We start from the raw sequence: 26,690 nt of genomic DNA on the forward strand, positions 1-26,690 counted from the left end.
GCAGAGCACTGGGAGTGGAGCACTAGGAGTGGAGCACTGGGGGCAGAGCACTGGGAGTGGAGCACTAGGAGTGGAGCACTGGGGGCAGAGCACTGGGAGCGGAGCATTGGGAGTGGAGCACTGGGGGCAGAGCACTGGGAGTGGAGCACTAGGAGTGGAGCACTGGGGGCAGAGCACTGGGAGCGGAGCATTGGGAGTGGAGCACTGGTGGCAGAGCACTGGGAGTGGAGCATTGAAAGCAGAGCACTGGGAGCGGAGCACTAGGAGAGGAGCACTGGGGGCAGAGCACTGGGAGTGGAGCACTGAAAGCAGAGCACTGGGAATGGAGCACTAGGAGTGGAGCACTGGGGGTAGAGCACTGGGAGTGGAGCACTAGGAGTGGAGCACTGGGGGCAGAGCACTGGGAGCGGAGCACTAGGAGTGGAGCACTGGGGGCAGAGCACTGGGAGTGGAGCACTGAAAGCAGAGCACTGGGAATGGAGCACTAGGAGTGGAGCACTGGGGGTAGAGCACTGGGAGTGGAGCACTAGGAGTGGAGCACTGGGGGCAGAGCACTGGGAGCGGAGCACTAGGAGTGGAGCACTGGGGGCAGAGCACTGGGAGTGGAGCACTAGGAGTGGAGCACTGGGGGCAGAGCACTGGGAGCGGAGCATTGGGAGTGGAGCATTGGTGGCAGAGCACTGGGAGTGGAGCACTGGGAGTGGAGCATTGAAAGCAGAGCACTGGGAGCGGAGCACTAGGAGAGGAGCACTGGGGGCAGAGCACTGGGAGTGGAGCACTAGGAGTGGAGCACTGGGGGCAGAGCACTGGGAGCAGAGCACTGGGAGTGGAGCACTGGGAGTGGAGCACTGGGGGCAGAGCATTGGGAGTGGAGCACTGGTGGCAGAGCACTGGGAGTGGAGCACTGAAAGCAGAGCACTGAGAGCGGAGCACTGGGAGCAGAGCACTGGGAATGGAACACTAGGAGTGGAGCACTGGGGGCGGAGCACTGGGAGCGGAGCACTAGGAGCGGAGCACTGGGAGCAGAGCACTGGGGGCGGAGCAGCGCCTGGGACGCTGGATAGGGCGGGCTGTTGAAGGCCACGAGTCTGACTTTGGACTTGCTGATGTAGAGGGAACTTTCTTGGGCGGGACACAGCCACCACCTGGATTGGGGGGGTGTCCCTTTGAGGGTGGGCGATGCGATGCGCTGGTGAGAAGCGCAGGATGAGCCGGCTGCCCCTCCCCGCACCCCGGTCTGAGCAGCCTCCCCGCCCACCTGGCCCCGCCCAGCAGCCCGCAGGCCGTCTCCCTGCTGCCGCCCCTCCTCCCCCTCCTCCGAGTCTGTCCCTGCGCAGCTGTCCCAGTGAAACTTGGCTAAGGCTTCTGCCATGCTCCGTCCCCTGGGAATGTTGCTCAGATCCCCAGCGGGAACTGCAGCCCCTCCGGGAGGGGCCCTCGCGTCTCTCCAGGACCTCTCTCGCCTCGCCCTCCCTGTGTGTCGCCTCTGCTCCTCCCTGAACACTCCCAGCTGATCCTGCCCCAGGGCCTTTGCATGGGCGGGAGCTCTGGAATGCTCTACCTCAACCCTTAACACGGTGGCCCCTGTTCTCTGCCACCCGTCACCACACCCTAGTCTGCTTCTTTGAGCAGCACTGTGCCCGGAACATAATAGAAGCTCAGTGACTATCTGTCGGATAATTGAACAAATGAATGAAAAAATCATTTGGCTGGCAGTGAACAGTATAAGTCTACAAATAATCAAATAGGGTGTGGTGAGCACTGGAGAGGGAGTGCACAGGGGTGGGGTGGATGGGAGTGTGGATTTCATGGCCGGGCCACTAGGAGCCATTGAAGGTGGTTGCGCAGGGGAGCGGGGGTGTGGACCATGGCTCCGCGTGCCCAGCGGAGAGTGTGTGCTTGTGGGCAGAGAGCAGGGAGGGAGACCGCTGATGTCCAGGCGGGGGACGGTGGTGGCTCGTTGCCGCCGAGGGCTGGAGGGGCTCCTGCTGCGTCCGGTGCTGGGCCCCACGCACGGTAAGAGGCACAGTCCTCAGTCCTTGCCCTGGAGGTGACCCCAGTCTGTCCCCAACGCTGCACCTCCAGACACGCCAGTGAGCGTCCCCCGTGGGCCCTGTCCCCCGGCTGGACGCTGCCAGCCAGGAGCGAGGGGCTTCCTCTGGTCCCCAGCACCGCCGGACTCCTGCGCCAGCCTGCTGGCTTGTCGCCAGAGGAGGGGTTTTCGGGAGGCTGCTTCCGAGCTGCGGCTGTCCCGCCTGCTCTGTAACCGGCTCTCTGTTTTCTCTTTCTCTGCCGCAGCCAACTGGGTACATGGAAAACTCCGTCTCCTACAGCGCCATCGAAGACGTGCAGCTGCTGTCCTGGGAGAACGCCCCGAAGTACTGTTTACAGCTCACAATTCCTGGGGGCACTGTCTTGCTGCAGGTAGGGACATAAACATGAGCCAGCAGTTTCTCCCCCCCCCAGTCTCCCTCCTCCTCCTCTCCCTGGGAGTGCTCGGCCGCCAACTGTCAGGAGGAAAGGTGATTTAACTTCAGGTGCTTTTTTTCCTCCCCCCCAAGTGTAAGAAGATATAAACTGGAGCTCACTGGAGGAACGAAAGAGGGAATGTGCATGGACTGAGCTCCTACTGCATGCCTGCCACAGTCTGGGAGCTTTATGTGTTACTCGTTTAGTTCCCTTGATAAACCTGAGGAATAGGTTTTATGATCTCTATTTTACAGATGAGGAAACTGAGGCACACAGGCACGTTGTTAGGCCCTAGAAAGCTGTAGAAAACAAATGAGTAACAGTTGCTACCTTTTGCTTTACTTTGAGTGAGGGGGGGTTCTTATTTCTTTGCTGATCCAAGTCTTTTGAGACTGGTAGAAGTATAAGCTGTCTTTTTGGGGGAAAAAATGTATATTCTGTATGTACCAGGCAGGACTTTGGTTGGAAATAACACAAACATTATTCAAACTCGTGAGACAAAAAACAGAATTTAATGCTGTAACTATTAAAATAACCGGGAAGTCCAAGAGAGGACTTCAGGCATAGCTGGATCTAGGGGTCAAAACAGATCATTAGTATGCAGTGTCTCTCTCCACCTTCTGGTTCCGCTTCTGTTGGCTTCGTTGTCAGGCAGAGTCTCGCTGTGTGGTGGGAAAGGTGGGCTGATGGCAGCCCTAAGCCACATCGTTAGAGCTCGTAACCCTTAATAAGCGAGAGCCCTTTTTCCTTTCAGTACCTTTTATGACATCTCATGGAATATCTTCACTGGCTCCGCTTTGGTCTCCTTCAGTCCTCAGGAATGCACTGCCCTGGGTCACCCGCCCACCTTTGACCCCAGGCGCCGTGGATTCTGATTGGTAGCCCTCCCAGGAGGGACACGCGGAGGCAGGAGAGCTGGGGCCACCGACAGAGGAGCCCTGGGCCACAAAGACGAGTGGCCGCTGTCGCACACACAAAACATGTTATGTATCGTGCCAGGGGAGTCGCCCCAGTTTCCAGAAGGAACCCCCAGTCAGAAACCCCTCATCTAGAGAAAATTTACCCTCTCAGCAGTGTGGGAAAGATCCGCCCTGGCCTTTCTTTTAGGAGCATTTTCCTTCTAATCCTGTCTCTCCAGGGACTCCTTCCCCAGGCCCAAAGAGATGCTCTGTAAACCTGTTTCACACCTAGGGGCCACTAGATTCTGTCGCAGCACCGGAGCTGAGAGTCACCCAGCGTGGCCCCCAAAGCATGCTGAGTGTCACAACTGAGCCTCATCTAGAAAAACCCCGTTTTTTACTGTCGTATTTTGGAGGACCTAAAACCGCGCCTGCCCCGTCTGCTTTCTTCTGCAGTTTTTCTTCTACTTTCCTCACCATTTCCCTCTCCCCGCCAGCCCGCAAGGCTTCCTCCTCTCTGTCCCTCTTCCTCTCCTCTCGTCTTTTTTTTTTTTTTTTGAGACAAAATCTCACTCTGTCGCCTGGGCTAGAGTGCCATGGTGTCAGCCTAGCTCACAGCAACCTCCAACTCTTAGGCTCAAACCATCCTCCTGCCTCAGCCTCCTGAGTAGCTGGGACTACAGGTGTGTACCACCATGGCCGGCTAATTTTTTCTAAATATTTTTAGTTGGCCAATTAATTTCTTTCTAATCCTTTTTAGTAGAGACGGGGTCTCGCTCTTGCTCAGGCTGGTTTCGAACTCCTGACCTTGAGCCATCCTCCAGCCTCGGCCTCCCAGAGTGCTGGGATTACAGACTTGGGCCACCACGCCCGGCCTCTCCCCTCTCATCTTTGTTATGGTCTGCTCCGCCCCTCCCGCCAGACCCTTCCCCGGCTCCTCTGGGCCAGACTGGCGGTTGTGACAGGAAGTCCGTGAGGCGGGTGGAGGTTGTGGCAAGAATAGGACCCCGTGGCCAGCTGAGAGGGAGGGGTGCCTGCCGTACCCCACTGCAGTGACCTTCCCGTCATCACAGAGCTTTGCGCCAGCCTCTCAGCTGCGCTGGGGGGAGGCCTCAGCCCTCCGGGGGGGGGGGGTGGCAGAGCTATAAACAGATGATTCCTGAAATAACTGCTAGAATAGAGGCATATCCCAGAGGACCAGGAGCCCAGAGGAGGGAGTGACTCGTTTGGCCTGGGGTGCCACAGCAGGCCCCCAGAGATGGCAGCATTGAAGCTGGGCGTAGAGGGATGTGTAGGAGTGCGCCAGGATGGGCGGGGCGTGCTCTGGGCAGAGGGATGTGGGTGCAGAGCGTGAATGGGGGGGGGCTGGGTATTTACTGCGTCTGGGGGAGAGGGGTGCGAGGGCGGTGGGTCTTGTGGAGTTCAGCGTGGTGGCCAGATCACGCAGGCCGTGCTAGCCCAGGGAGGCAGCCTCAGACCTTGTTCTCAGGGCAATAGGGAGCCATTGAATGTTCTTAAAGGGTAGAGGAACACTGGGGGATCAGTCTGGTTGCAGGACAGGAGGGCTGGGTGTACGAGTGACACAGAGGCAGGAGGGAGACTCTTGGAACTGTCCGGTCAGAGGAGGGGGCCCTGAGCCCCCGCTCCCTGGGCACTGTGGTCGCTGCTCCGCCAGCGCAGAGCCTCCTTCCTCCTGGGGCTGTGGGGGGCGGCCCTGCCCCCAAGGAAGGCCAGAGCGTCACTGGCTCCAGGGATGGAGGGACGGCAAGGCTGCAAGGGAGGGAGGCAGTGGCTGGCATGTCCCTTTAACCTGGCCGTGGCTGCAGGCCCAGCCGTGATGACTCACCTGGCCAACCGCGTCCATCCGGCAGTGCCTTCGAGTCCAGGCTGCCGGCAGAACGGGCGGGTGGGCCTCCGGCCTCTCCAGCATCCCTCTCACTGGGACAGCGGAGCCGGGGACAGGAGCGGAGAGAGGAGGGAGGAGGAGGAGGAAGAGGCCGGCAGCTCCTCCGATCCAGAGCCAGACTCGGAGTTAGGCCGGGAGAAGCAGACGCGGCCGGCCTCGGCCTCCCACCCCCACCCAGGAGAGCCCAGGTGGGTGCAGCCCCCACCCCTGCTGTCGTTTCAAGTAGCTGGGGAGGTGGACGTGGATGGACTTCCTTCTTGTCCTCGCACCCTCCCCGCTGCCCATGGTGCGCGGGAGGTGGGCAGCCGTCTCGTTCTAGAAACGGGGTCCAGGTCTTCCTAGAGACGAGCTCCAGGCTGGGAGGCTCTGTGAGGGCGGGTGTGGGGGTGCTACCTGCCCCCCCCCCGCCGGGCTGTGCAGGTGGTGGGCGGGGCTTTCTTCAGTGCTCATTGTATTCACGTGCTGTGGGGACAGGTGGCCGGTCCTTTGCTTTCAGAACCTTGATTGCTCTGTGGCACACACACTGCATTAGGGCCCAGGGCCACCGTCCCCGAGAGCAAGCCCTGTGGCCCTGGGCCAGGTCCTCCCTGCTGGGGGCGTGTGGCGTGGGGAGGCAGTCAGGTGCTCTGGCGGGTCCCAGCCCATCTGAAGAGCTTCCGCGAGCTCCTGGCCAGCAGAGGCATGAGAATGCCTGGACTGTGCCATCCAGTACTGCAGCCACCCGCCACACACGCCGTTCGAACTGGGGCTTCATTCGGTCAGATCAGAAATGCAGTCCCTCGGTCCCCCAGCTACGTGTCCAGTGTGAGTGGCTGCTGTCCTGCACACACAGATAGCGAATGTTTGCATCGCTGCAGACAGTCCGCTGGGCAGTTCTGGCCTCAAGCACATTGCGTTTCAACCTCACGTTCCTTGCCCCAGGCTCCAGCCTCAGAATGCAGGCAGTTCTTCAGTGTCCCAGTGTCCCCCGACAGGGCCCATCCTCTGCACACGGTGCAGCTCTCTCTACCTAAGCGATGTCGGGGCGCCAGGGGCTCCAAAGAGGGGCCCGACGTCCCTTCCCTGGGCCAGCCTGCCTGGCCTCTCTGTCTCTCCTTTTCAGGTTCTCTGCATCTCCGTGTGTCTGTTTCCTCTGTGTCGCTGATAATTGTCCTCCATCTCCTTCCCTCCCTCCTCCTCTCCCCCTCTCTTCCTCTCTTTGCCTCTTGACGTAGCTCACTCTGCAGTTTCTCCTCCAGGCCCCTCTGTGTCCCTCAGCCTGTCTCCCTGACCCTGTTTCTCTCCCCTCATCCCTCCTTTCCTCCTCCTCGTCCTCTCTGTCTGTCTTGCAGGGACCGACTTAGCGCAACTCCTGCTTGTTAGAGTTTGAATCTGCACCTGATGCAGGCTTAGGGAGCTGACCTGATCATTCGGGGGGCTAAGAGGACATTTAGGCACACGTGCCTTGTCCCCAGCGCCCCAACACCGAGCAGTGTGCCCACAGGCCAGACAGCCAGACCGGGGCGCCCAGCCCTCCCGCACGGGCGCGGTGGCGTTTCCGGATGCCTTGTGTTCTTCCCCGAGACTCCCTGGTGCCGTGTCGTTAGAACCCCCGGTGACAGACAGGCCCTGTTCATTTCCCCTCCCTCGATGCTCTTCCTGCTGGTTTCGCTGCGAGGAGGCCGGCCATACATGTACACAGACAGCGCCTTGGGGCGCCCATTGCTGGCCCGGGTGGGTGGCGGGCACCAAAGGGCAACACCACACAGGTCGGCTTCAGGGATTCTGCCTCGAGATGGGGTTTCCGCCCATTAGCAAAAGTGGACAGGGCCCGCTGCGCCCCGAACACGGCTTCAGGCCGGACAAGAGCGAGGGGCCCTCCTGCCCGCGAGCATTTATCTTCCGGGACGGTTTCCAAGACGTGGCTCTTCTCACCCATGTTCCGGAAAGTCCCGCGGAAGGCCGGGCAACTGTTTACCCCGAGCGCTGGCAGCAGGGCAGGGACAGGGTGGGTTCCTTTCTTACTGGAAGCCGGAGAGAAAGACCTTTCCGGTCTGGGAAGCACGGGCTGTTTTTCCCTAAGAGGCGGGCGGAGAAGGGGGACTTGGGAAGGCGCCCGCGGTGCACCCCTGGCTGTTTTTCTCACCTCTCGACACAATGCAACAATGAAAAGAACTTGGCAAGTTTGGAAGAGGAAATTAGGCAGCGTTTGCCTGGAACCGGGCCCTTCCAGCATTCGAGAGATTAGTCCCTAGGAGAAGTCGGGACCCTGCAGCCCGGAGCTTCCCATGTTGGAAAGGATCCTCCTGTGAGTGTCCCTCAGGGCTCCTGCTGTGCCTGGTGGTGCTGGGCCTGGTTGTCCTGGCTCGGCCGCCTGCCGGGCAGTGTGGGGACTCCGTGCAGAAGCACACCCTCGCCCCCCAGGGCGCAGCCCGCTCACCTTTCCTTGTGCTTGGAAGACGAGTAGAGAAGCCTGCACCGGGATTCAGGATGTGCCTCTGTCTGTCTTCAGAACCAGACAAGCCGAAGGAAGGGGCAGTTCATGGCCTACCCCCTCCCAGCCTCTCTGGCTCCATCAGCCGCCACTCCCTTTTCAGGAGGGAAGTTCTGGCCCACACCCTCAATTTCAAGGTGGCCTTCCTCATGATCGGAACAGGGGGCCGAGCCCTTCCTCCCTCCCCTCCATCAGCAGGGCAGCTGCTCCGGACAAATGAAGCTCACAGATGCCCCGTCCCAAGTCCTGGGAATCCACAGGGGCTCAGAGGCATTGCTCACGTGTTCCAGGGGGGATAGCAGGGAGAGCAGACTGTGGAGCAGACAGACCTGAAGCCTGGCCCAGCTCTCTTGTGCACTGGCTATGCAACTCTAGACAATAGGGGGAACCTCTCTGAGCCTCATTTGATCTGTGAACTCGACCCTTAATAGTAAATTCTTGTCTCCTTGGATATTGTGAAGATCAGAGATATTATATGTAAAGTACTTAGCATTGTCCCTGATTCACAGAAGATGTTCAGGAAAACACCACCATGATTATTTCTAGAGCCTTGGTCAAACACAAGTTGGGGAAGAGAGGAGTATCAAGGCTAAAAAGTTCCTTTGAAGGTCTGCTGCACATGAAATGTCTTCCACGAGCAGAATAGGTATACTCGTGCTCCATCCATCTATCCATCCACCTATCTACCCACCCATTTATCCATCTAACTGTCCATCTTCCCATATATCCACCCACCTATCCATTTATCTATCCATCTCATCTATCCATCAATCTGCCCATCCATCCACTTATCCATTTGTCTTCCCATTGTCTTATCTAGCCATCTATCCATTCATCCATCCTTCCATCCATCCATCCACCCACCCACCCATCCATCCATCCATCCACCCACCCACCTATCCATTCATCCATCCATCCATCCATCCATCTATCCATCCACCCACCCACCCACCCACCCACCCACCCATCCATCCATCCACCCACCCACCCACCCATCCATCCATCATCCATCCCTCCATCCCTCCACCCACCCACCCACCCATCTATCTATCCATCCATTCATCCTTCCATCCATCCATCCATGTATCCGTCCACTTCAGCCAACATTTCATTCACCAAACATTCCTCTGGGTTCTGTGGACACAGCGGTGCATAAGTCAGACACGGTTGCTGCCCTCACAGAGCCCGCAGCCTGCGGGAGGAAGGACGACTAGACAGTCAATTACGGGGTAGTGTGATGTGTGAGGTGAGGCGTCACCACCTGACATGGTTGGCAGGGGGAGGGAAGGCAGTCCTTCTGCAGAAGGGGCATTTCAGGTGGGACCTGAAGGGTAAGCAGGAGTTGGGCAGGCAGCAGAGGGACGGGGCAAAGGCAGAGTGTTGCTGGCGGGACGTACCCACGGGCCCAGCCAGGTCGTGCTGTAGCGACAGGCAGCCCCAGAGTCTGAGTGCCTGAAATCAGCAAAGGAGCGTTTCTCGCTCGCGCTGTGTGTATCACGCGGTACACGCATCACCAAGAACGTTTCTGGTTGCCATGGCGTGGGGAAGGGAGTGTGCACTGGCTCTCAAAGGCTTCCACCTAGAAGTGACAGGTCACTTCAGTGTCACAGCAGCTCACATTCCACTGGCCACAGTAAGCCCCGTGGCCATGTGTGCCCACCATGTATCCAGAAGGAAGAGAGCTGGAAACGTACTAACGACAACCCCAGCAAGTCTAGGTCTCAGTGTCCTCAGCAGAAAGATGGTGGCAGAGAAAAGATTGGGTTAAATCCAGGTCCTTTTCCCATGGCTCATAGTATATTCTGGAACTGTCTGCACAGTTACATATGTGTGTGTCTGTGTGGTGTGTGTCTGTCAGTGTGTTTGTGACGTCAGCAAAGGAGCATTTCTCGCTCACGCTGTGTGCCCATGGGGGAGGGGTGGATGGATAAATGTGGACATGACTTGGAGGTGAGACCATAGCTCGTTTCAGGCTCTTAAAGGGTCCATAAACCCCCAAAAGACTGAGAACCCCTTGACTGGGTGACCCTTAAAATCCCTTTGAGCCTCATTTGTTAGGATGGACAGACAAGGTCGAGGTCCCTGCCTGTTTCCAGCGCGCAGCCAGTCTGGGGGGGAGAGGGGGTGCAGCCACATTTCCTGCTAACCGTGCTGGGGGCGGAGCCGGCAGGCGGTGGGCAGACAGACGCTGGCCGCCTCTGCCTCCCTGGGCAGGCGGTGCGGGGGGTTCTGCAGCAGACTGTGCTCAGCCCTGCGTCTCCCGCTTTGCCTTCCTCGTAATTCATTCCTCCAGCTCGCTGGGTTTCCGACGCTAGGCCCATGGGGGAGGCAGCATTTAATCCTGTGTAGACCCTGCCTTGCATCCCAGTCCTGCGGGTGGGACGCATGACACCCGGCCAGCCGCAGGGTGTGGCTCAGGGCTCTAAGAAGTGGCTGCCAGGAGCCGTGGAGAAGCAGAGGCGGGAGGGGCGGGCAGGGCAGGCGTCTGGGGGTGCAGCGAGGCCGGCCGCCTGCTCTGAGCCCTTGCTCCCTGGTCTGGAAGACAGGCCAGGGGATGGGAGGGGATGCTCGGGGCGTCTCTCGTGGTGCCTGGTGCTGCCCGGTTGGTCCCGCCGGCCATTGCGGTTGATTCCTGAGCCCGTGTTATAAACGGAGTCCGAAGTCACACACCTGTCTCCCGCTGGGACCTGCAGACCACGCCATCGAGCCCAAGCCTGCCCTCTTCCCGGAGCGCTACGCTGACCTCCTGAAATTGAGACAACCAGGGAAAGGAATGGAAGTGTCCAGAAAGCTGGGTGTGGCTGGGGAAGGGGCTTTGCACCCTCCTGTGTGAGAGGTGTGGAACACTCAGATGGCTCTGCCCGAAAGGACAGGGCTGAGAGGATCATGGACATGTGCAGGATCTGTGGTCAGTGACACTGAAGAAATGCCCCCACCCCTTCCAGACAGCGGGTGCTGCTGTGACAGGCAGGCCACCAAGGCCTGGGGTCTGTGCAGCCCGGCAGGAAGCAGGGCCGAGGCCAGACCAGGCGGCCGGGGTCAGGAAGGGATCTGTCGCTGTTCCCTGCTGCCTCCTCAGCAGTGGACTGGGCAAACTGACTGGGTCCGGCAGGGCCAGAGATCCTGGTTATGAGCTGGGGGCCCAGGAGGTGCTGGAGGGCTGGTGGTGTGACCAGGAGAAACCACGGTCATGGCAATGCTGGTTCTGGAAAAACATCTGCAGGGAAAATGCATCAAAACTTGCACTTTTGAGAAGGAGGAAGAGGCCGGGGTCTAATGCTCCCTGCGGATCCATTAGGGCTTTAGCACACGAGCAGCCGGGATGGACTCCAGCTCCCTCGGGCAGGAGAGGGACTGAGGAGGCCCCAGGTGGGGGCGGCAGGGCCGGGCCTGAAACCAGCTGTGCAGGAGGCCGCTGGATAGGCCATGGCCCCCACCCACGATACCGTCTCCCCCACCAGATCCCAGCCCAAGCGACCTGTTCACACGCCACCAAGCGGGCAGGACGTCCCTCGAAGACTCACAAGGGGGAGGCCGCCTCCCCAGCAGGGCAAGGGCTGGGTTCAGCGACGGCCGGGGACGGGTCTGTGCTGGACGTGGCTGCCGAGCGGGGAGGAGCCTCTTCTGGTCCCCGGCCACCCCTTCCTCCCGCCCGGGTTGCTTTCCTGTTTCTTCCTTGGTGTGCCCGTCCGTGCCCACGTAAGCACCCCGCCACTGCTGCTCGGGCTGGGGACTTAGGGGTGAGACCCTGCCCTCGGGGCTCATAGCCCGCTCGTTCCTTTATCCATGCATTGAGCAAACACCTCTCGGTCACCTAGTGCCACAGCCTGAGATACAGTGGGAGGAAGACCACGCGTGGGCCTTCCTCACAGGGCCACACACAGGCACGTACGTGCAGGGCAGTGTGGTGGGGCCAGTGGACACAGGGAGGGACGTGGGTCTCCTCTACCTCCCTCTTTCTTTCTGTATGCGCTTGGCCATTCGGTCCAGCTGGTGACACACCTTAACGGGCGCTGCCCAGGCCCACTGTGGACCCTGAGAGCCAGTGAAATGGCCCGGGTCTTCACTAAACCAAGCCGGTCATACCTCCTGTTTCGTTTTCTATTGCTGCTGTGGCAGATTGCCCCTACCTTCGTGGTCAAAACAACACAGATTTAGTCTCTTACAGTCCAACATGGGTCCCATGGAGCTAAAATCGAGGTGCGGGCAGGGCTGTTCCTCTGGATGCTCTTGGGCAGACTCTGTCTCCGTGCCGTCTGCAGCTTCTAGAGGCCGCCCCGCTCCTTGGCTCGTGGCCACATCACTCCAACCTCTGCTTCTGTCGGATTCTCAATGCTCCTGACTCCGTCCTACGAGGTCCCCTGTGATGTCATTTGCTTGGTCACGTCTGCAGAGTCCCTTTGCCGTGTAAGAGCACATAATCCCAGAGAATTGGGATGTGGACATCTTCGGGGACTCTTACTCTCCCCGCCACACCTCGCCCCGCCCCCTGGTGTGCTAACAGGCACAGAGATGGTTATGGACGGGGCATGCGCTGGAGCCGGCCCGTCCCAGCCTGGCCTGCTCACGAGGGCTGGTCGTGCACCTCCCTTCCCAGCTCACGTCCAGGGACGTCTCTTTGGTGGCGTGGAATCAGCCAAGGTGGGATCGTTCGTGCCGTGGAGATTGGCCCACGCTAGGATCAGGGCTTTTATTTTATTGACAACGGAAAGCCCGTTGAGAAACGCTCGCCAGCACACCCCTGGCCGTGTCTGCTGATGGGACCAACAGCTCCTGTTTGTAGAGTGCACGTGCCAGGCACCGTGCTAAGTAAGCACTTTCCACGGCCTAGCTCACTGTTTGCAATCCGCACAGCTCTCCCTGAACACAGGGTGTATTTTGTCATCCGAATGAACAAGAATTGCCACGAGTCCAGGAGAACAAGGTCACTGGTGATGGGCGGGAGCCCAGAGGCAGACTCCTGGGGGGCTGCTTCTCCTCCTCGGGCTCTGCAGCCCCGGCACGGGGCACGAGCCTCATGTCATCGGGCAACTTGCTCCAGGTCCCGCTGCCAGACATGGTGGAGCTGGGACCTGAACCCACATCTCTCGGAGATTCAGCCATTGCGGCAGTCCTTGTGTCACACTGAGGGCTTGGCTCAGCCCACTCGGCACCCAGGACGGACTCAAGCCCCACCTGCCTCTGGTGCCTGGTGTGACTGTCTAGTACTTCAAACGAGTCTCGGAGCTCACTCACGAGAGCCTGGTTCCCCGCCACACTGGCCACGGAACTGGGTCATGTATTCAAGCCCAGGAATTCCTGCAAACTCCGCTCTGGGAGACTGGCTGATGTTTTATAGATGTTTGGGGGGCCAGGGGTTGGCCATCTATGGCGTGACCTGAATCTCTTTGAACAAGAGTGAACTGAAGGGTACACACTTAAGTGTGCATGTGTGCCTGCCTGTGTGTTGGGGGCAAAAGGTGGACATTTGTGCTTGGAGAGAGGCTGCAGTCTTTGTCAGAGTCAGGGTCACTTAGAGCAGAGGGTCTGGCGGGGAATGGGCACTGCATTTCCGGGGTGGCCAGTTGGGAGCGTGAGATGCCATAGCATGGTGGTTTACAGCATGAGTCAGACTGCCTGGGTTCAATCCCTGGCCCCACATGGCCTGCTGGTGAACCCTTGGGAAAGTGTTTAACCTTCTGAGTCTCAGTTTCCTCATTTGTATGTGAGATGCTGACAATATTAACTCCACGGGGCTGGCATGCCAGGGATGAAAGAGCCAGTCCACACGTAGGGCTTGGCACTGCTCCTAGCACATGTTAACCACCATAATGATGCAGTTGCTGTTAGCAAATCTAGAAACAAGGCGAGAGCAGGAGCCACATGCATCAGAGCTGGTAGGAGCTTCCTTGGGCCACACTGCATTTGAGAAGACTTTGATGAAGGCAGTGATACCAGTAATAACAATGGCTGCTTTATTGTTTGACCACCCTCCATGTGTCAAGCATGGTTCTAGAATGTTCTACAGGAGTCATTCCCCATCCCCACAGCACCCCTGAAAAATCAAGGTTATTGTCCCCAGTAACAGATGGGAAAATTGAAGTAGAGATGCCCAAAGACTTGGCACTAGTGTGGTGTGGATCAGGGAAGGTCTCGCTCCCCCACTCTGAGGTTTGACCTCGGTCTGCCTGAGTTCGAGGCGGGGTGCTTTCCACCATGACTTTCTGTGGTAAAACACAAGGGCCTGGAAGCCACGCTGCCCTGGGTGGGAGCGCACTTGCTTATGAGATCCTGGGGTATTGGCGTTTCCCATCTGTGAAGTGGGCATAGCGAGAGGCGCCCCTTGCAGGGCTGTTGGGGGGACTAACAAGAGAGAGGATGACAAACATCAGGAGCCCAGGACAGTCCGGGTACAAAGGGGTCCCCCGCCAGCTCCCGCCATCCTCACTCCTGGCCTTCCGACTGGTTCATGCCGGCGCCTCCGTGACCCTAAGTGGAGACGTGTGCACGCTTAACGTTCTCCACCGGCAGTGTCTGAAGTCCCTCATGCCCAGCACAGTGCACACCTGATGACAGCAATGTCCTGTTTTCAGCAAGGCCTCCCTAGTTAGCCCTTCTGTTTTGGTTTTGGGCACGGCGGGTTCAGCCCAGCAAGTCGCCCTGAAGGGTCGCAGGGCAGACGCTGTTGACAGCGCATGCCGGGCCCCGCGTGCTGGCCTGGAAGATGCAAACTTGCTGTCCTGTTCTTGTCGTTGCAGGCTGCCAACAGCTACCTGAGAGACCAGTGGTTCCACTCCCTGCAGTGGAAGGTAAGTCCTGACTCGGTTGCTCGTTTGGGGTGGCACAATCTAGCTCGCGCAGCGGCGTGATGGCTTAAAGCCAGTCTGTCACCCAGAGGCACGAAGGTGACCTCCTGCCTTCCAGACGGCTTGACGAAGGGACTTTGCTCCTCTGTGTGAGAGCCCAGCCCCTTCGTGCCATGGTGTCTGATACCTGTCCCCCGCTGTGCTGAGACAGTGTCCCTGCTGGTGGCCGCTGTGTGAAGGAGCCCTTCCACTGTTTTCCTGCCTGGGGCGGGTCACAGATCTGCTTGCTCTCAGGATAATCAAGACCCTGAGGGGCCAGAGAGGCTGGACTTCAGGGGCTCAGGATGCTGGGTTGAAAGTAACTCTGAGGGCTGCGCAAGGCGTAAACTCAACCAGAGATTCAGAAACCCGAGTTCTGTTTCCGAAGCCTTCACTGCCTTCCAGTTTTCCGGTTCTCTGGCCTGATTTCACGGTTCTAGCTCTACGCAGGGTGGTTCAGAGCCCTGTGGCTCATAGAGAGGAATGAGTCTCCTCCGGGTCCCTTTCAAGACTGGGGGCGGATCCCCTAAGGGGCCCCCAGCCGCCCCGAGAGACTGAGTTCTGCTGTGGCTCAGGACCGGGGTGGCACAGAGCATGCACGGTCAGCGTCTGGTCCCCACCCTGTCTCCCTGTCACCCCTGCCTTCTGATCTTTTGGTTGCGAACAAGCCACGACAGGCCTGTGGCCCGAGGAGCCAGCAGGGTATGGCTGGAATGACTGGCGTGTCATGAGCTGTCATCCTCACAGTAAGCTGGGGGCCGCAGAGGACGCACTTGGCCTTGGGCAGGTCTCAACGCCGGGTGACGTGCTGGGAGGACCGAGGGAACACTCAGGATTCCCCTCATGCCTCTGGAGGGGCCCTCGCCACAGCTGGGGCGGAGGACGGAAATACAAACCTGGAAAACGACATTCCCGGTCCCACAGAGCCAGTAGTCCCCTCCTTCCCCTGTCAGCTGCCAGCGCCTGGCTTTGTGCCTGCCCGGCCCAGTCCCAGAAGCTGAGCCTGAGTGAGTCTCCATGCTGGGGATGGGAAGGGGAGACCAGCCTGTACCAAGCTCCCACTGCGTGCCAGGAGCCGTGCTGGGCTCCTCGTGTCCCTCTGCCTCTTGCCGCAGCCGCACAGTTCGCTGCTACCTGGCTCTCGTGTCATACGGGACAGGCAGGGCCCGGGCTGGCGTCCAGGCTCCCGTAGCTGCTGAGGGGCTGGGGCGGGGCTCAAACCCACCGTCCCGATACCTACAGGTTTCTCAATGTCGTTGGGTCGGAAGGTCCCAGGTGGCAGCCAAGAAGGTAAGGTGGCACCTGCCTGCTCCCGGGATCAGCGGGTGTGCCGAGAGTCCCATTTCCACAGGGAGAACATCCCTGATGCCTGGCTCTCTGCGTGCCCAGGTGCCAGCATATCCCGGGACAGGCAGGGCGCATGTCAGAAGGACAGGGGGCTGTCTGGGAGTTCGATGCCAGAGCGGTCAAGCTAGACGAAAGACCAGCAGGGCGGTGGAGGTCGGGGGCTGCCTGGGGGAGGAGGCCATTTTCACCGCCAGGGACAGTGGCTGCTGAGGCCTTGGCCTCCGTTCCCCATGCTGTTCCACAGGCGGGTCCTCTGTAAGTGCCAGCCCCACGTCTCTCAGCTCAGGACAGGGTAGAATGTACTCGGAGACACACCACCTCCCTGCCAGGCTGGGGAGAGCAGCTCACTGCAGAGGTGGCCAGGATCACTGTCAGTGGAGAGGGCAGTCTGTAGTGGTGTTCCTCAGGGGCTGCTCCCTGCCTCGCCCGGGCAGCACCTGGAAGGCAGTGCTCGTGCAGTCCCTGAACACGCACAGCTACCAGGGACGACCGAGGTGGTGGGCACAGAAGACAGAATTTCAGGAGACTTTGCCAGGCTAGAAAGATGACCTACGTTCAAGTTCAAGCTTGAAACATTCAAATGTCAGGGATTGCATATGGGGTTCATACCATTGGACAAGTCCAGAATTGGGGATCCCGGGTTTCTAGCAGTTCTCATGAAGACTTGGATGTCTGCACTCAATCGTGGCAGCACTTGGTTTGTTACGGTTGTTAAATTTAATCAGTAAAAAATAAAAAAGCATCCAGAAAACCAAAGTCAGGGCCTTCACCCTCACCGTGTGAGCATTGGCTTGTGTCTTCAGCAGGCTTGAGACACCGGCAGCGTCTCCCCTTTGGCAGTTGCCCCCCAATGATTTAGGTGTGCTGCCACCAGGGGGCGGTGAAATCTCAGTGTTGGCAACTTGATTTAATCCCTGTGGTCCTTGGCCACTCAGTTTTGGGGAGCTTTGGGGAGGTATGCTGTCCTTCCTTTGGAAATGACAAAGAGACGTGAGGTGTTTTAGAGATACTGCGGGCTAGTGAAACTCGGGACGTGGGGTTGAGTCCTGGTTCCTGTGGCCCGTTTGTCCTGTGATCCGGATGGATCTCAGAAGTGCTCCCCTGAGTCAGATGCAGTGACCGAGGACCTATGATGTGCGGGGCCTGGCTAGGTGCTTTCCAGTTCATTGTCATTCAGCAGGTGAGGGGACCAAGGCTCAGAAAGGTGGAGTGACTTCCAGTGGTTACATAGCAGATTTCAATCCAAATCTCGGGGCCCTCCTGCTGCCTCTTCGATCAAACCATGCCTGACTCTGACATGTGGCCTCTGCAGCCCGCTTGGGACATGTCCCTCTGCTTCTGCTGGGACAGCACTCACCCCTCCGTACTTACAGCCAATCCTTTGGGATTGTTCCTCCCCTTTTTTTCCTTCTTTCTCTTCCCTGTCTTTAACTGAAAAAATCAGTAGAACATCAAAAGTAAGGACATTTAAAAATCCCACAACCTCAGCTTGACCTTTTTAATTGTTTACATGTTGTTTGTGTCATTTTATTCCCCACACCAAAGTATTTTAATATTTGTATCTTGTAGCCGCAATGCACATGCAGAATATATTCTCCTATTTGTCATGAATGTTACCTCTTAAATACTGTGTTAGCATGCTGTTAGTTTTTATCAAGTTATGCTGGTATCTCTAGGATAGGCATCCTCAAACTACGGCCCGTGGGCCGCACGTGGCTCGCCGAGGACAATTATCCGGCCCGCCAGGTGTTTTTGCCGCCACTGCCTGTCCTGCTTAGCAGCTGACTTGTCCCGGGCCCACAGTGCGCATGTGTGGAATGTGCACCGCACTCTCCAACGGTCTGAGGGACAGCGAACTGGCCCCCTGTTTAAAAAGTTTGAGGACCCCTGCTCTAGGGTGTTCCCAACAGAGGTAACATCGCCCCTGGTGGGGCCAAAATTGGTTCTCAGGGGCTTAAAAAACCCTAGTTATTACAGCAGTATATGGTCCTCCAAATCTCCACCGTATTCTACAAAATCTTATTCGTTAGTATTTCATTTCAGGAGGAGGGCAAAAAGGGTTGAGAAACGCAGCTATGGAATGGACCTCAGATTGTTTTGTGGAACTGGGCAGACCATAAATAAAATGTCTGTGTGCCAGTCTTGCCAGTCTCAGTTCCGCCTGGGTGACACTGTTGTTTTAATGGCCTCAGCTCAGAACTTTGGGACTTCACGTCTCACCTGTTGGAGGAGTTTGCTGAGCCCCAGGCGCTGTATTTTGTGCATTATCTCGTCTTACTGAGTAGGTTCTGCTGCTGCCATTTGCAGATGAGGAAATCTGAGTGCGAGAGGACAGTCATTTGCCCGGCATCCCAAGACCACCAAGAAGGGGAGTGGGGCTAGACCCAAAAAACATCCCTGCCCTCCTCTCTCCGGGCAGCTCTTCCCAGCCTTCCTGCCCGTGGCAGGTGTTGGTCACGGAGGTCCGGGGAGGCCTGAAGCCCGGCAAGAGAGGCCCAGCGACTTCCAGCCCGGAAGGAGGGTGGGACGGGCCTGTCGGGGCAGCTGGGCTGGGTTGCTCGGCCCTGCCAGGATCTGCTGGAGCAGAGCCGAGGGCCTGTGGGCTCCCTGGGGAGCCGAGCCCTGTTTGGTTTGGGTGGTTCAGCCCCAGAGGCCAGTTCCCGGGGGTGTAGAAGCATAAACAGTTGTTTGTGAGCTAATGAGGCCTCATTTCTGACTCAGAGCTGCAGCTCCTGGCTCTTGCCTTGGCCCTTGGAGGCCAGGTCCTGTGGAAACAGGCCTGCGTGTACAGGGCCGTGATGGGACAGGCCTGTCCGTGTACACCAGGCCCTGGGGGGACAGGCCTGCGTGTACAGGGCCGTGATGGGACAGGCCTGTCCGTGTACACCAGGCCCTGGGGGGACAGGCCTGCGTGTACAGGGCCGTGATGGGACAGGCCTGTCCGTGTACACCAGGCCCTGGGGCGACAGGCCTGCGTGTACAGGGCCGTGATGGGACAGGCCTGTCTGTGTACACAAGGCCCTGGGGGGACAGGCCTGCGTGTACAGCACTGTGATGGGACAGGCCTGTCCGTGTACACCAGGCCCTGGGGGGACAGGCCTGCGTGTACAGCACTGTGATGGGACAGGCCTGTCCGTGTACACAAGGCCTGTGTGTCCGTGTACACACAGGCTTGTCCGTGTGTACGAGGCCACGAGGGAGTCCAGCCAGGACGCGTCTGCTTTGCGTAGCTGGAGCTTCCGGTGCCCGCAGCCCTTTTGCTTCCCGAGGGGGCTGCTCGGGCCGTCGCACGGAAGTCTTGAGACCAAGGTGACTGTGTCCCTAGGAAAAGCTGGGTCACTCAGTAGAGCCCCGGGGCCAAGCCCCAGAGCAGGCTGAGCGCGGACCGTGCGAGACAAGAAGCGGCCTGCCCTCCCGTCCCCGCCGGCAGGAGGAATGCGCTTGGCTCTGGGAAAACCCAGCCCAGGTTCCATCTCTCTGGCCATCTGCCCCGGGCATGGCTGCCTGCTCCTTCCCGGGCAGGGTTTCCCAACCCCCCGCGGTGGCTGCTGCCTGTGATCTGCCCGGCCAGGCTCTGTCCCTCTCAGTGCAGGGCAGGCGGGTGGAAGCAAATGTAGGGTGTGTGTTTGTGTGAGAGACCGTGTGAGTGCGTGTCGTGGGGGGGGGGGTGACCACTTTATGAGTATGTTGGGTATGGAGTGTTTGTTTAGGCCTCAGTTTTCTCACCTGTGAAATGGGGATGAGAATAGTATCTTGCTTTCTGGGCAGTCAAGAGGGTCAAATGCTCTGTCGTTTGTGCAGCAGGTGGAAGGGATCCTGGCAGGAGCCAGTGAGCGTCATGTGCATCATTATCCGTGTGTCTCTGGGTGGGTCCAAGGCCATGAAACGGCCGGCCCACCCAGCAGGTGGTCCTGGCAGACTCGAGGCCTGGGGGAGCGGAGGCTGGGTGGGGTGTCGTCCTCCGGAGACCCTCTGCCCAGCACTGGCCGAGGAGTGTCTCCCCCCAGGTTCACGGAGCATCCCCTGTGCCTGGCTCTTTGCGCACATTTGCTCCCTGGAGCCTCAGGACAGTTCTGCAATGTCTTTGTCACTCCCCCGTCTTATGGATGAGGGGACGAGGACAGTGCCAAAGCCAGCCGGCTCCTAGTGAGGTTCCGAGTCTCGCTCCCACCTCCCGAGGAGCGTAACTAGTCTCCCCACGTTCCCACTGAGGGGCAGCCACCGTCACGGTCCCCAGCACACAGGCGAAGAGCCCGAGGCTCAGAGGTGACAACCTCGGGGCCGGACACTGAGGGCCCAGAGCAGTGCCTGGGTCTGTCCGCACCCCTGGGGAGGCGGCCCCTCCACCCTCAACCCCACGCAGGGGAAAGGCCCTGGGAGCCAGCTCAGGGGGACAGAGGGCCTTGGAGCTGCTGCCCCCCATACTCCTTGCTGAGGGCCAGGCAAGAAGGGGTGTCCCTAGGAGAGACAAGGCCTGAGGGACAGCACAGGACTACCCAGGGGGTGTCTCTGACCTCTGACCCCCAGCTCTGACCTTTCCTGGACCCACCTGTCTCTCCCTGTGGGGCGTGGGGGGCTCCCTGGGGAAGAGCTGCTCCCAGTGTCCTAGGGCTGTGGCCCCGGACTCCTCTCCCCACCCAACTGCAGACCCCTCCCCCTGTCACGTCCCCTGAGTCTTCAGCCCCACTGAGCCCCCGGCCGCCCCCAGCCCTCAGCACAAGGCAGCAGACGTCACGCCACCACTGACAGGACACTCCCTGCGCCAGGCCCCGCACTCGCATCACCTCATCCAATCCTCACACCCCTGAGGAGGGGCCTGGTCTTTCTGTTTTCCCATTTTGCAGTTGAGGAAACTGAGGCTGAGAGGTTAAACCACTCGCTCTGGGTCACACAGCTATTAAGTGGCAGAGCTGGGATTTGAACACCAGTCTGACCGAGTCTAGGACCTGGACCTTAGCCACCGGGAACGTAGCTCCCACGGCCCACGCCTGCCCGAGAGCGCGTGCGCGGATGCACGCAGACGCACGCCCCAGACACAGACGGGCCTCCCACCTGGGGGCTCGGGCCCAACGGCACCCCTCCCTCCCTTGTGTTCCCGTGACTCGTTCGGGCGGGCCCGTGTGTCTTGTGGCGTGAGGCTTTGCACGAGAGCTCTACTTTTCTCTCCGAGTCCCACGGACGTCACCGTGGGGTTATGTGGGCTGGCCTCGGCTCGGCAAGCCCCGTTTCTCCCGGGCAGGGCTGGCGGCCTTCTCCTGTCCCGCACGTCAGGGCCGCCCACTGTCACCCCGTCTCGCGCAGGACCAGCCTGCCTCCACGTCTGCCCCTGGCGTGCCGCGTCACCTCGTCCCAGACTCCAAAGCCCGGGCTCTGTGTGCCCAGGCCGGCCTTGCTCCTGACGCCCTCGCATCGGACCACGCTCTCCTGTGTGGCTCCGGCTGGGCTGGTCCCCTCTGGCGCAGGACATCCCTTTGTCTTGAGGGAAGACACTGCCCTTCAGCCACCTGACCTCAGTGTTAACCACCCAACCCTGCAGGGCCGTCCTCTCTCTGCCCCTCCCCGTCCCCTTCTCCGCCCTTCCACAGCCACAGCGAGGACAGCAGCCCTCTGCTCCTGCGGCTGTCCCCCAGGCTGCGTCCTCTGTACACGGCACGTGGGCAGCTGCACCAGGCCCGGGGCGGCCTGCAGAGCGTCGTGCCTCGCACGCTCTGACGTGGCTTCCACCGAGAGCCTTTCTAATGGCCGCACCCGGGTCTGTGAGGGGTTGGAGCGTCATTTACCAGAGGACGCTGCTAGTCTGGGCCATCTGGGTGTTCCCAGCCCTTCTCGATCATGGATAGTGCAGTCTTGACGATCCCATATCTGAGATTTTACTTCTTTTTGATTCCTTTTTCTTAAGGGCAGATTTCCAGAACATGGCTACTGGGCCAGACGGGAGGGTTATTTTTTTGTGCTTCTTACTGCACATTGCCAATTTGCTCACAAAAGAGCGATTTCTGCCGTGTTTGGGGGTTCCAGTCCTGACTCTGCCACCTACCTGCTGTTACTTTCCCCTCTCCTAAATACGACGGGGTTTGTGACAAGGCCAAGCTCAGTAGGTTCTTGTGAGGATTCAATGGGTTAAGAGCTATAAAGAACCTATAGCAGCACCTGCTATGTGGTAACCACTCAATAATGTTCATTCTTCTTTTTTTTTTTTTTTTTTTTTTTTTTGGAGAGAGTCTCACTCTTGTTGCCCAGGCTAGAGTGCTGTGGCATTAGCCTTGCTTACAGCAACCTCAAGCTCCTGGGCTCAAGTGATCCTCCTGCCTCAGCCTCCCAAGTAGCTGGGACTACAGGCATGCGCCACCATGCCCGGCTAATGTTTTCTATATACTTATAGTTGGCCATTTAATTTCTTTCTATTTTGAGTAGAGACGGGGTCTTACTCTTACTCAGGCTGATTTCGAACTCCTGACCTTAGCGATGCGCCCACCTCGGCCTCCCAGAGTGCTAGGATTACAGGTGTGAGCCGCCACGCCTGGCCATTCTTCTTCGTCTTTGCTGAGCAAGGACACAGAGGGACATGGGCCCTTCTAGAGGGCTCCTGGAAGACAGGGCTGCAGAGGAAGGCAGGCACCTGCATGGCCCACGGGCTGCCGCCCCTGGTGAGCCCCGGGCAGGCATCACTAATCACTCCCTGCATGCTCTCCCCGAGGCAGAGCGCTTCTCAACACAGCCCCTGCCTTAGTGACCTCCGAGGCCTGCGGTGCAGCGAGTGTGACTGGAGTCCGGGTCCGGTGCGCCTGGCCCTGGCCTGCACCTCCTGGGGGCCGCTCACGGGAGCCTTGGGGGGCTTCCAGACAGACACTGCGGGTCCCGCTGCCCGGGCGTCCTGCCCTCTGAGCAGGACGGCAGGACGGAAGCGGGGCAAGGATGGGCGAGAGTTGGCCTCTGTCCTCGTAAGGGACCAACCACGTGCCAGCTTCATCCAGGTCGAACGGGCAGGAGTTCCATGCAGATTAATCGCTGGCACTCAGTCAGAGAGGGCTTTGCGACCTCTTGGAGGGGGATCAAAGGGATTCTGTGGAGACCTGGATGAAGGAGGGGCCCTCGGTGGGACGTGCAGCTGGTGACAGAGTTGAGCCCCCGACAGCAAAGGCCCTGCCCAGCGAGTGCAGCCAGGTGGCCTCTGTGTGTGTGCTCAACAGACTCCAACATGGAGGCCTCTGGGGGCCAGGGCTGGGCTCCCAGGAGGGCCGTGGTCTCCAGAGTGTCTCAGCCACAGCCGAACCCCTCGATGGGTCATCGGGGACCCCGTAACTAATGACAAGGGGAGCTTCGGGGACCAAAACTAACAAGTGGCAGAGGATTGGGCAGCCTTGGGGAGGAGGCTCATGCTCTCACGGGCTTTCTTTCCAGTAGAGGGAGAGAAAAATAATTATTAGGCACCTACTAATGTCAGGAGCGGTGCTGGGGGCTTTTACACATCTTAGCTCATGAAATCTTCTCCAAGTTTGATTGGGCCTGTCTGGAAGGGGGAGCTGAGAGAGCAGAAAGACTCATCCAGGGTGTCACATCTAGACCGTGGGGGGGGGGGGCTTCCGGCCTCTCCCCACTGAGCCCACCTAGACCTCTCTCTGGAATAGACACAGGACCTTTTTTGTCTGATTTTTAAATAAACGATTCACTGAATGATAAAATGCATCTAGAAAAGTGCACAGATCAAAAGAGTAGCGTTCAGTGAATTTGCACAAACAGAAGCCACCCGTGTAACCTGAACCAGGTCGAGAAGCAACAGGGCGTGACTGCCGCCCAGGCGTCCCCCGGGCCACCACTCTGCCTCCAGCACCACAGATTAGCTTCGCCTGCATTTAAACTTTATCTAATGGACCGATGCACTCGGAAGTCTTTTGTGACTGGCTTCTTTGGCTCAAAATGAGGCTTATATGATTTATTTACGTTGAGTATAGTGATGATTTATTCACTCACTTTGCTGGATGGGGTGTTCTGTTATATGATTATACTCTATTAACTTGTTCATTTTCTTATGGCTAGATCTTTCCAGTTTGGGGCTCTTCCAAATAGAACCATTCTAGCATTCTAGCATGTGTCTTCTGGTGAGCATAAGCCTGCATTCCTGTTGACTGTGTGTCTGGGAGTTAAATCATTGGGCCACAGGGCAGACTTAGGTGGCCTTTTGTCGACTTTGCCTACCAGTCTTCCAAAATGGTTGTGCCAGTTTATACTTCCGCCAGCAGTGTGTTCATAAGACACAGGAGATTAAAAAATTGCATTTATTAAGTTTTTTAAAATACTGAAAAGGACAAAGAGAATTTAAAAAATTCCCGCTGTCCATAAACCTTTGTTAACACATTTTAGGTTTTAAACGATTGAGCTATGATCTGCATCTAACAAAATGCACGTGTCCTAACTGTCGGGTGGGAGGAGTTGGGCTGTTGTATTCACCCTAATCTGCATCACCCCAGAAAATTCCCCCGTGACCCTTTCCAGCTAGCCCCTCGCCCTGCCAGATAGTCTCTGTTAACATTTAGGAGAAAGTAAATGTATACGCGTACGTGGTAATTCTAAAAAGAATGAGAAGGTATAAAATGTAAAGTTGGTCTTCACCTCCTTCGGGTCCATTTTCACAAAGACAGTCACTGTTAGCAGTCGTATGGGCTGTTCCGGAAGTTTCTGTGAACATTCCTTTTGAAACACTACATGTGGATTTTATTATCCATGCTTTTTTGGTCCTTGCTCCTTTCTCCTTTAGTGACATGTCATGCGGCGTCTCCACAGTGGCACCGACAGGGCCACTCCCTTCATTTGTACAGTTTCCTCATGCTCCGTGCAGAGAGGGTTCCAGCCGAATGGGGTGAAACGCACATGGGAGACTGCGTTTGGGACAGAAAGGAACAAGTGTGACAAGGTGCCTGGGCCACCAGGCCTTTCCTTGCACACCTGTCCCAGCCCGGACTTCCCCCACCCTCCACGAAAGGCCAGCCCTGGGCTTCGGGACGTTGAAGACCCCAGCCCCTGCTCCCCCTTCTGTGTCTCCTGGACCTCAGACGTGGCACATCACATCGTGCTTTCCAAATGGCCAAGGAAGAAGTGACATTTGGGGTTGTTATTTTTTCTAGGCTGGGAAGGGGGACCGTAGCGTCAGTGTGTCATCCAGCGCACGCTTTGACGGGCCGATGACTCACAAGCCACACGAGGTTTTTCACGTAAACAGTTTGCGGATGAACTTGTTTTCTGCCCTTTAAGGCAGGATTTTGGTTTTTTCTCTTTCTTGCTCTTAAAGACATGTTTTTAAAACGTAAATGGGAAGTGGTGTCCTTGGTGTCCTTTGTTTCTGCTGGAATCTACGACGGGTCTCTCGTGCAGCCAGGGGTGGCGGTGGAGCCCCCCGAGTTGGGACGCTCGTGTGCACTTGGGGCAGCACAGTGGCTAGTGGCCGGCCGGGGAGGGGAGGGTGACCGCTGTTCTCTCGCTGGGCTCCGAGGCTCCCACCTGCCTGCCCGCTGGCGTGGAGACGAGGCCAAACAGACTCTGAAAAGAGCAGCGCCCGTCCCCACAGAGGAATTAGGCCCTCGCCTCGCGCGGAGCTACCCCACGGGGCAGCGAGCTCTGCTCTCTGGGAGGAAAGGTGTTTGGGAGAGAGGCTAATTGACCTGGAGACGATGCCCAAAGCACCAGGCCCTGGTGGCTGTCACCTGTGTCCTGCTCCCCAGAGCACACTGGCGCACTCTTAGAACCAACAGACAGTTTTGCAAAAAGCCCTGGGACGGACAGGGACCCCCTTTTGGAAGCCATGAGTCCACTCCGAAAGGAGCCCGCTGGCCCGAGGCTGCGGGGCGGTGGCTTCGAGCGGGCTGGAGTGGCAGGAGGGCCTGGCCGCCTGGGCCGGACCTTCGCGAGACCGGGCTGAGCCCGACCTCTGGCCAGGAGCGCAGGGACCTTACGAGGCACACCTAGGAGGTCAGGGGCCAGCTCGACACTGGCCAGGGATGGTAGCAGACTCAAGCAGACCATTCCTGTCTGTTGACTCTTGAAGCCTTTGTCCAAGTCTACATCGAATTTTCCATCGGGAAAGGTCCTTATCTCATCTCGGGCCTCCTGGCCACTGCAGACCCAGGGATTTTGAACCCGTAACTCAGTAGTTTTTGAAGTGGGATTTGGCATCTGAATTGCCGGGGAACTTACTAGAAATGCAAATCTTGTGTCTCATATATTCTAACGGGGGATGAGAGTGCAACGGGCTGTTTTAACACGCCCTACAGGGGATTGTGGTGCACGCCAGAGTTTGGGAACCACTGCAGTAGCTTCAAGTTAAGAGGAAAGAACACTAAACATCTATTGAGTGCCTGCTGTTTTCCATCCACTTCATCTTTGTTATCCTATTTTTAGGCTGCACAATGTCCCTGGGTGTCATATCTCCATTTTACAGATGTGAAAGTGACTCTCAGAGTAAATAACTCTTTCAGGCATCCAGATCAGAATTCACTCCCAGGTTCTGATGCCTCCTTCTGTACCCGTTGTGTCCTGTTGCTGGGTCCCTCATAGACCGAGGTCAAGCATAAAGGACTAACTGTGGCTTTGGGCTTACTTTGCCGGGTCCCCTCCATTTGTGCAGGTGACTTAGAATCCACCACGACGAATCCATCGAGCTGACCCTCCTTGGATCTTGGGCTTCCCTTGGCTAGTAGAGCCCTCAGTGTCCCCATCGGAGGGCCCTCCCGGAAGGAAGGCAGGAGCGTGCTTTACCATACGTTCAAGTGTAACATCAT

General features: G+C 58.1%; 1 protein-coding gene across 2 annotated transcripts in view; it reads left to right on the forward strand.

Annotated features, from left to right (window-relative positions):
• The window catches only part of CMIP (c-Maf inducing protein), a 219,481-nt gene that overhangs the window by 128,999 nt on the left and 63,792 nt on the right, over nucleotides 1-26,690 (forward strand). For both annotated transcript variants that reach the window (XM_075995812.1, XM_075995813.1), the window contains exons 2-3: nucleotides 2,299-2,424; nucleotides 14,485-14,535. In XM_075995812.1, the coding sequence (XP_075851927.1) occupies nucleotides 2,299-2,424; nucleotides 14,485-14,535 (177 nt within the window). The remainder of the gene's footprint in view (nucleotides 1-2,298; nucleotides 2,425-14,484; nucleotides 14,536-26,690) is intronic.

Source organism: Microcebus murinus, chromosome 20 (assembly GCF_040939455.1).
Source record: "Microcebus murinus isolate Inina chromosome 20, M.murinus_Inina_mat1.0, whole genome shotgun sequence".
In the NCBI taxonomy this organism is placed as follows: Eukaryota; Metazoa; Chordata; class Mammalia; order Primates; family Cheirogaleidae; genus Microcebus; species Microcebus murinus.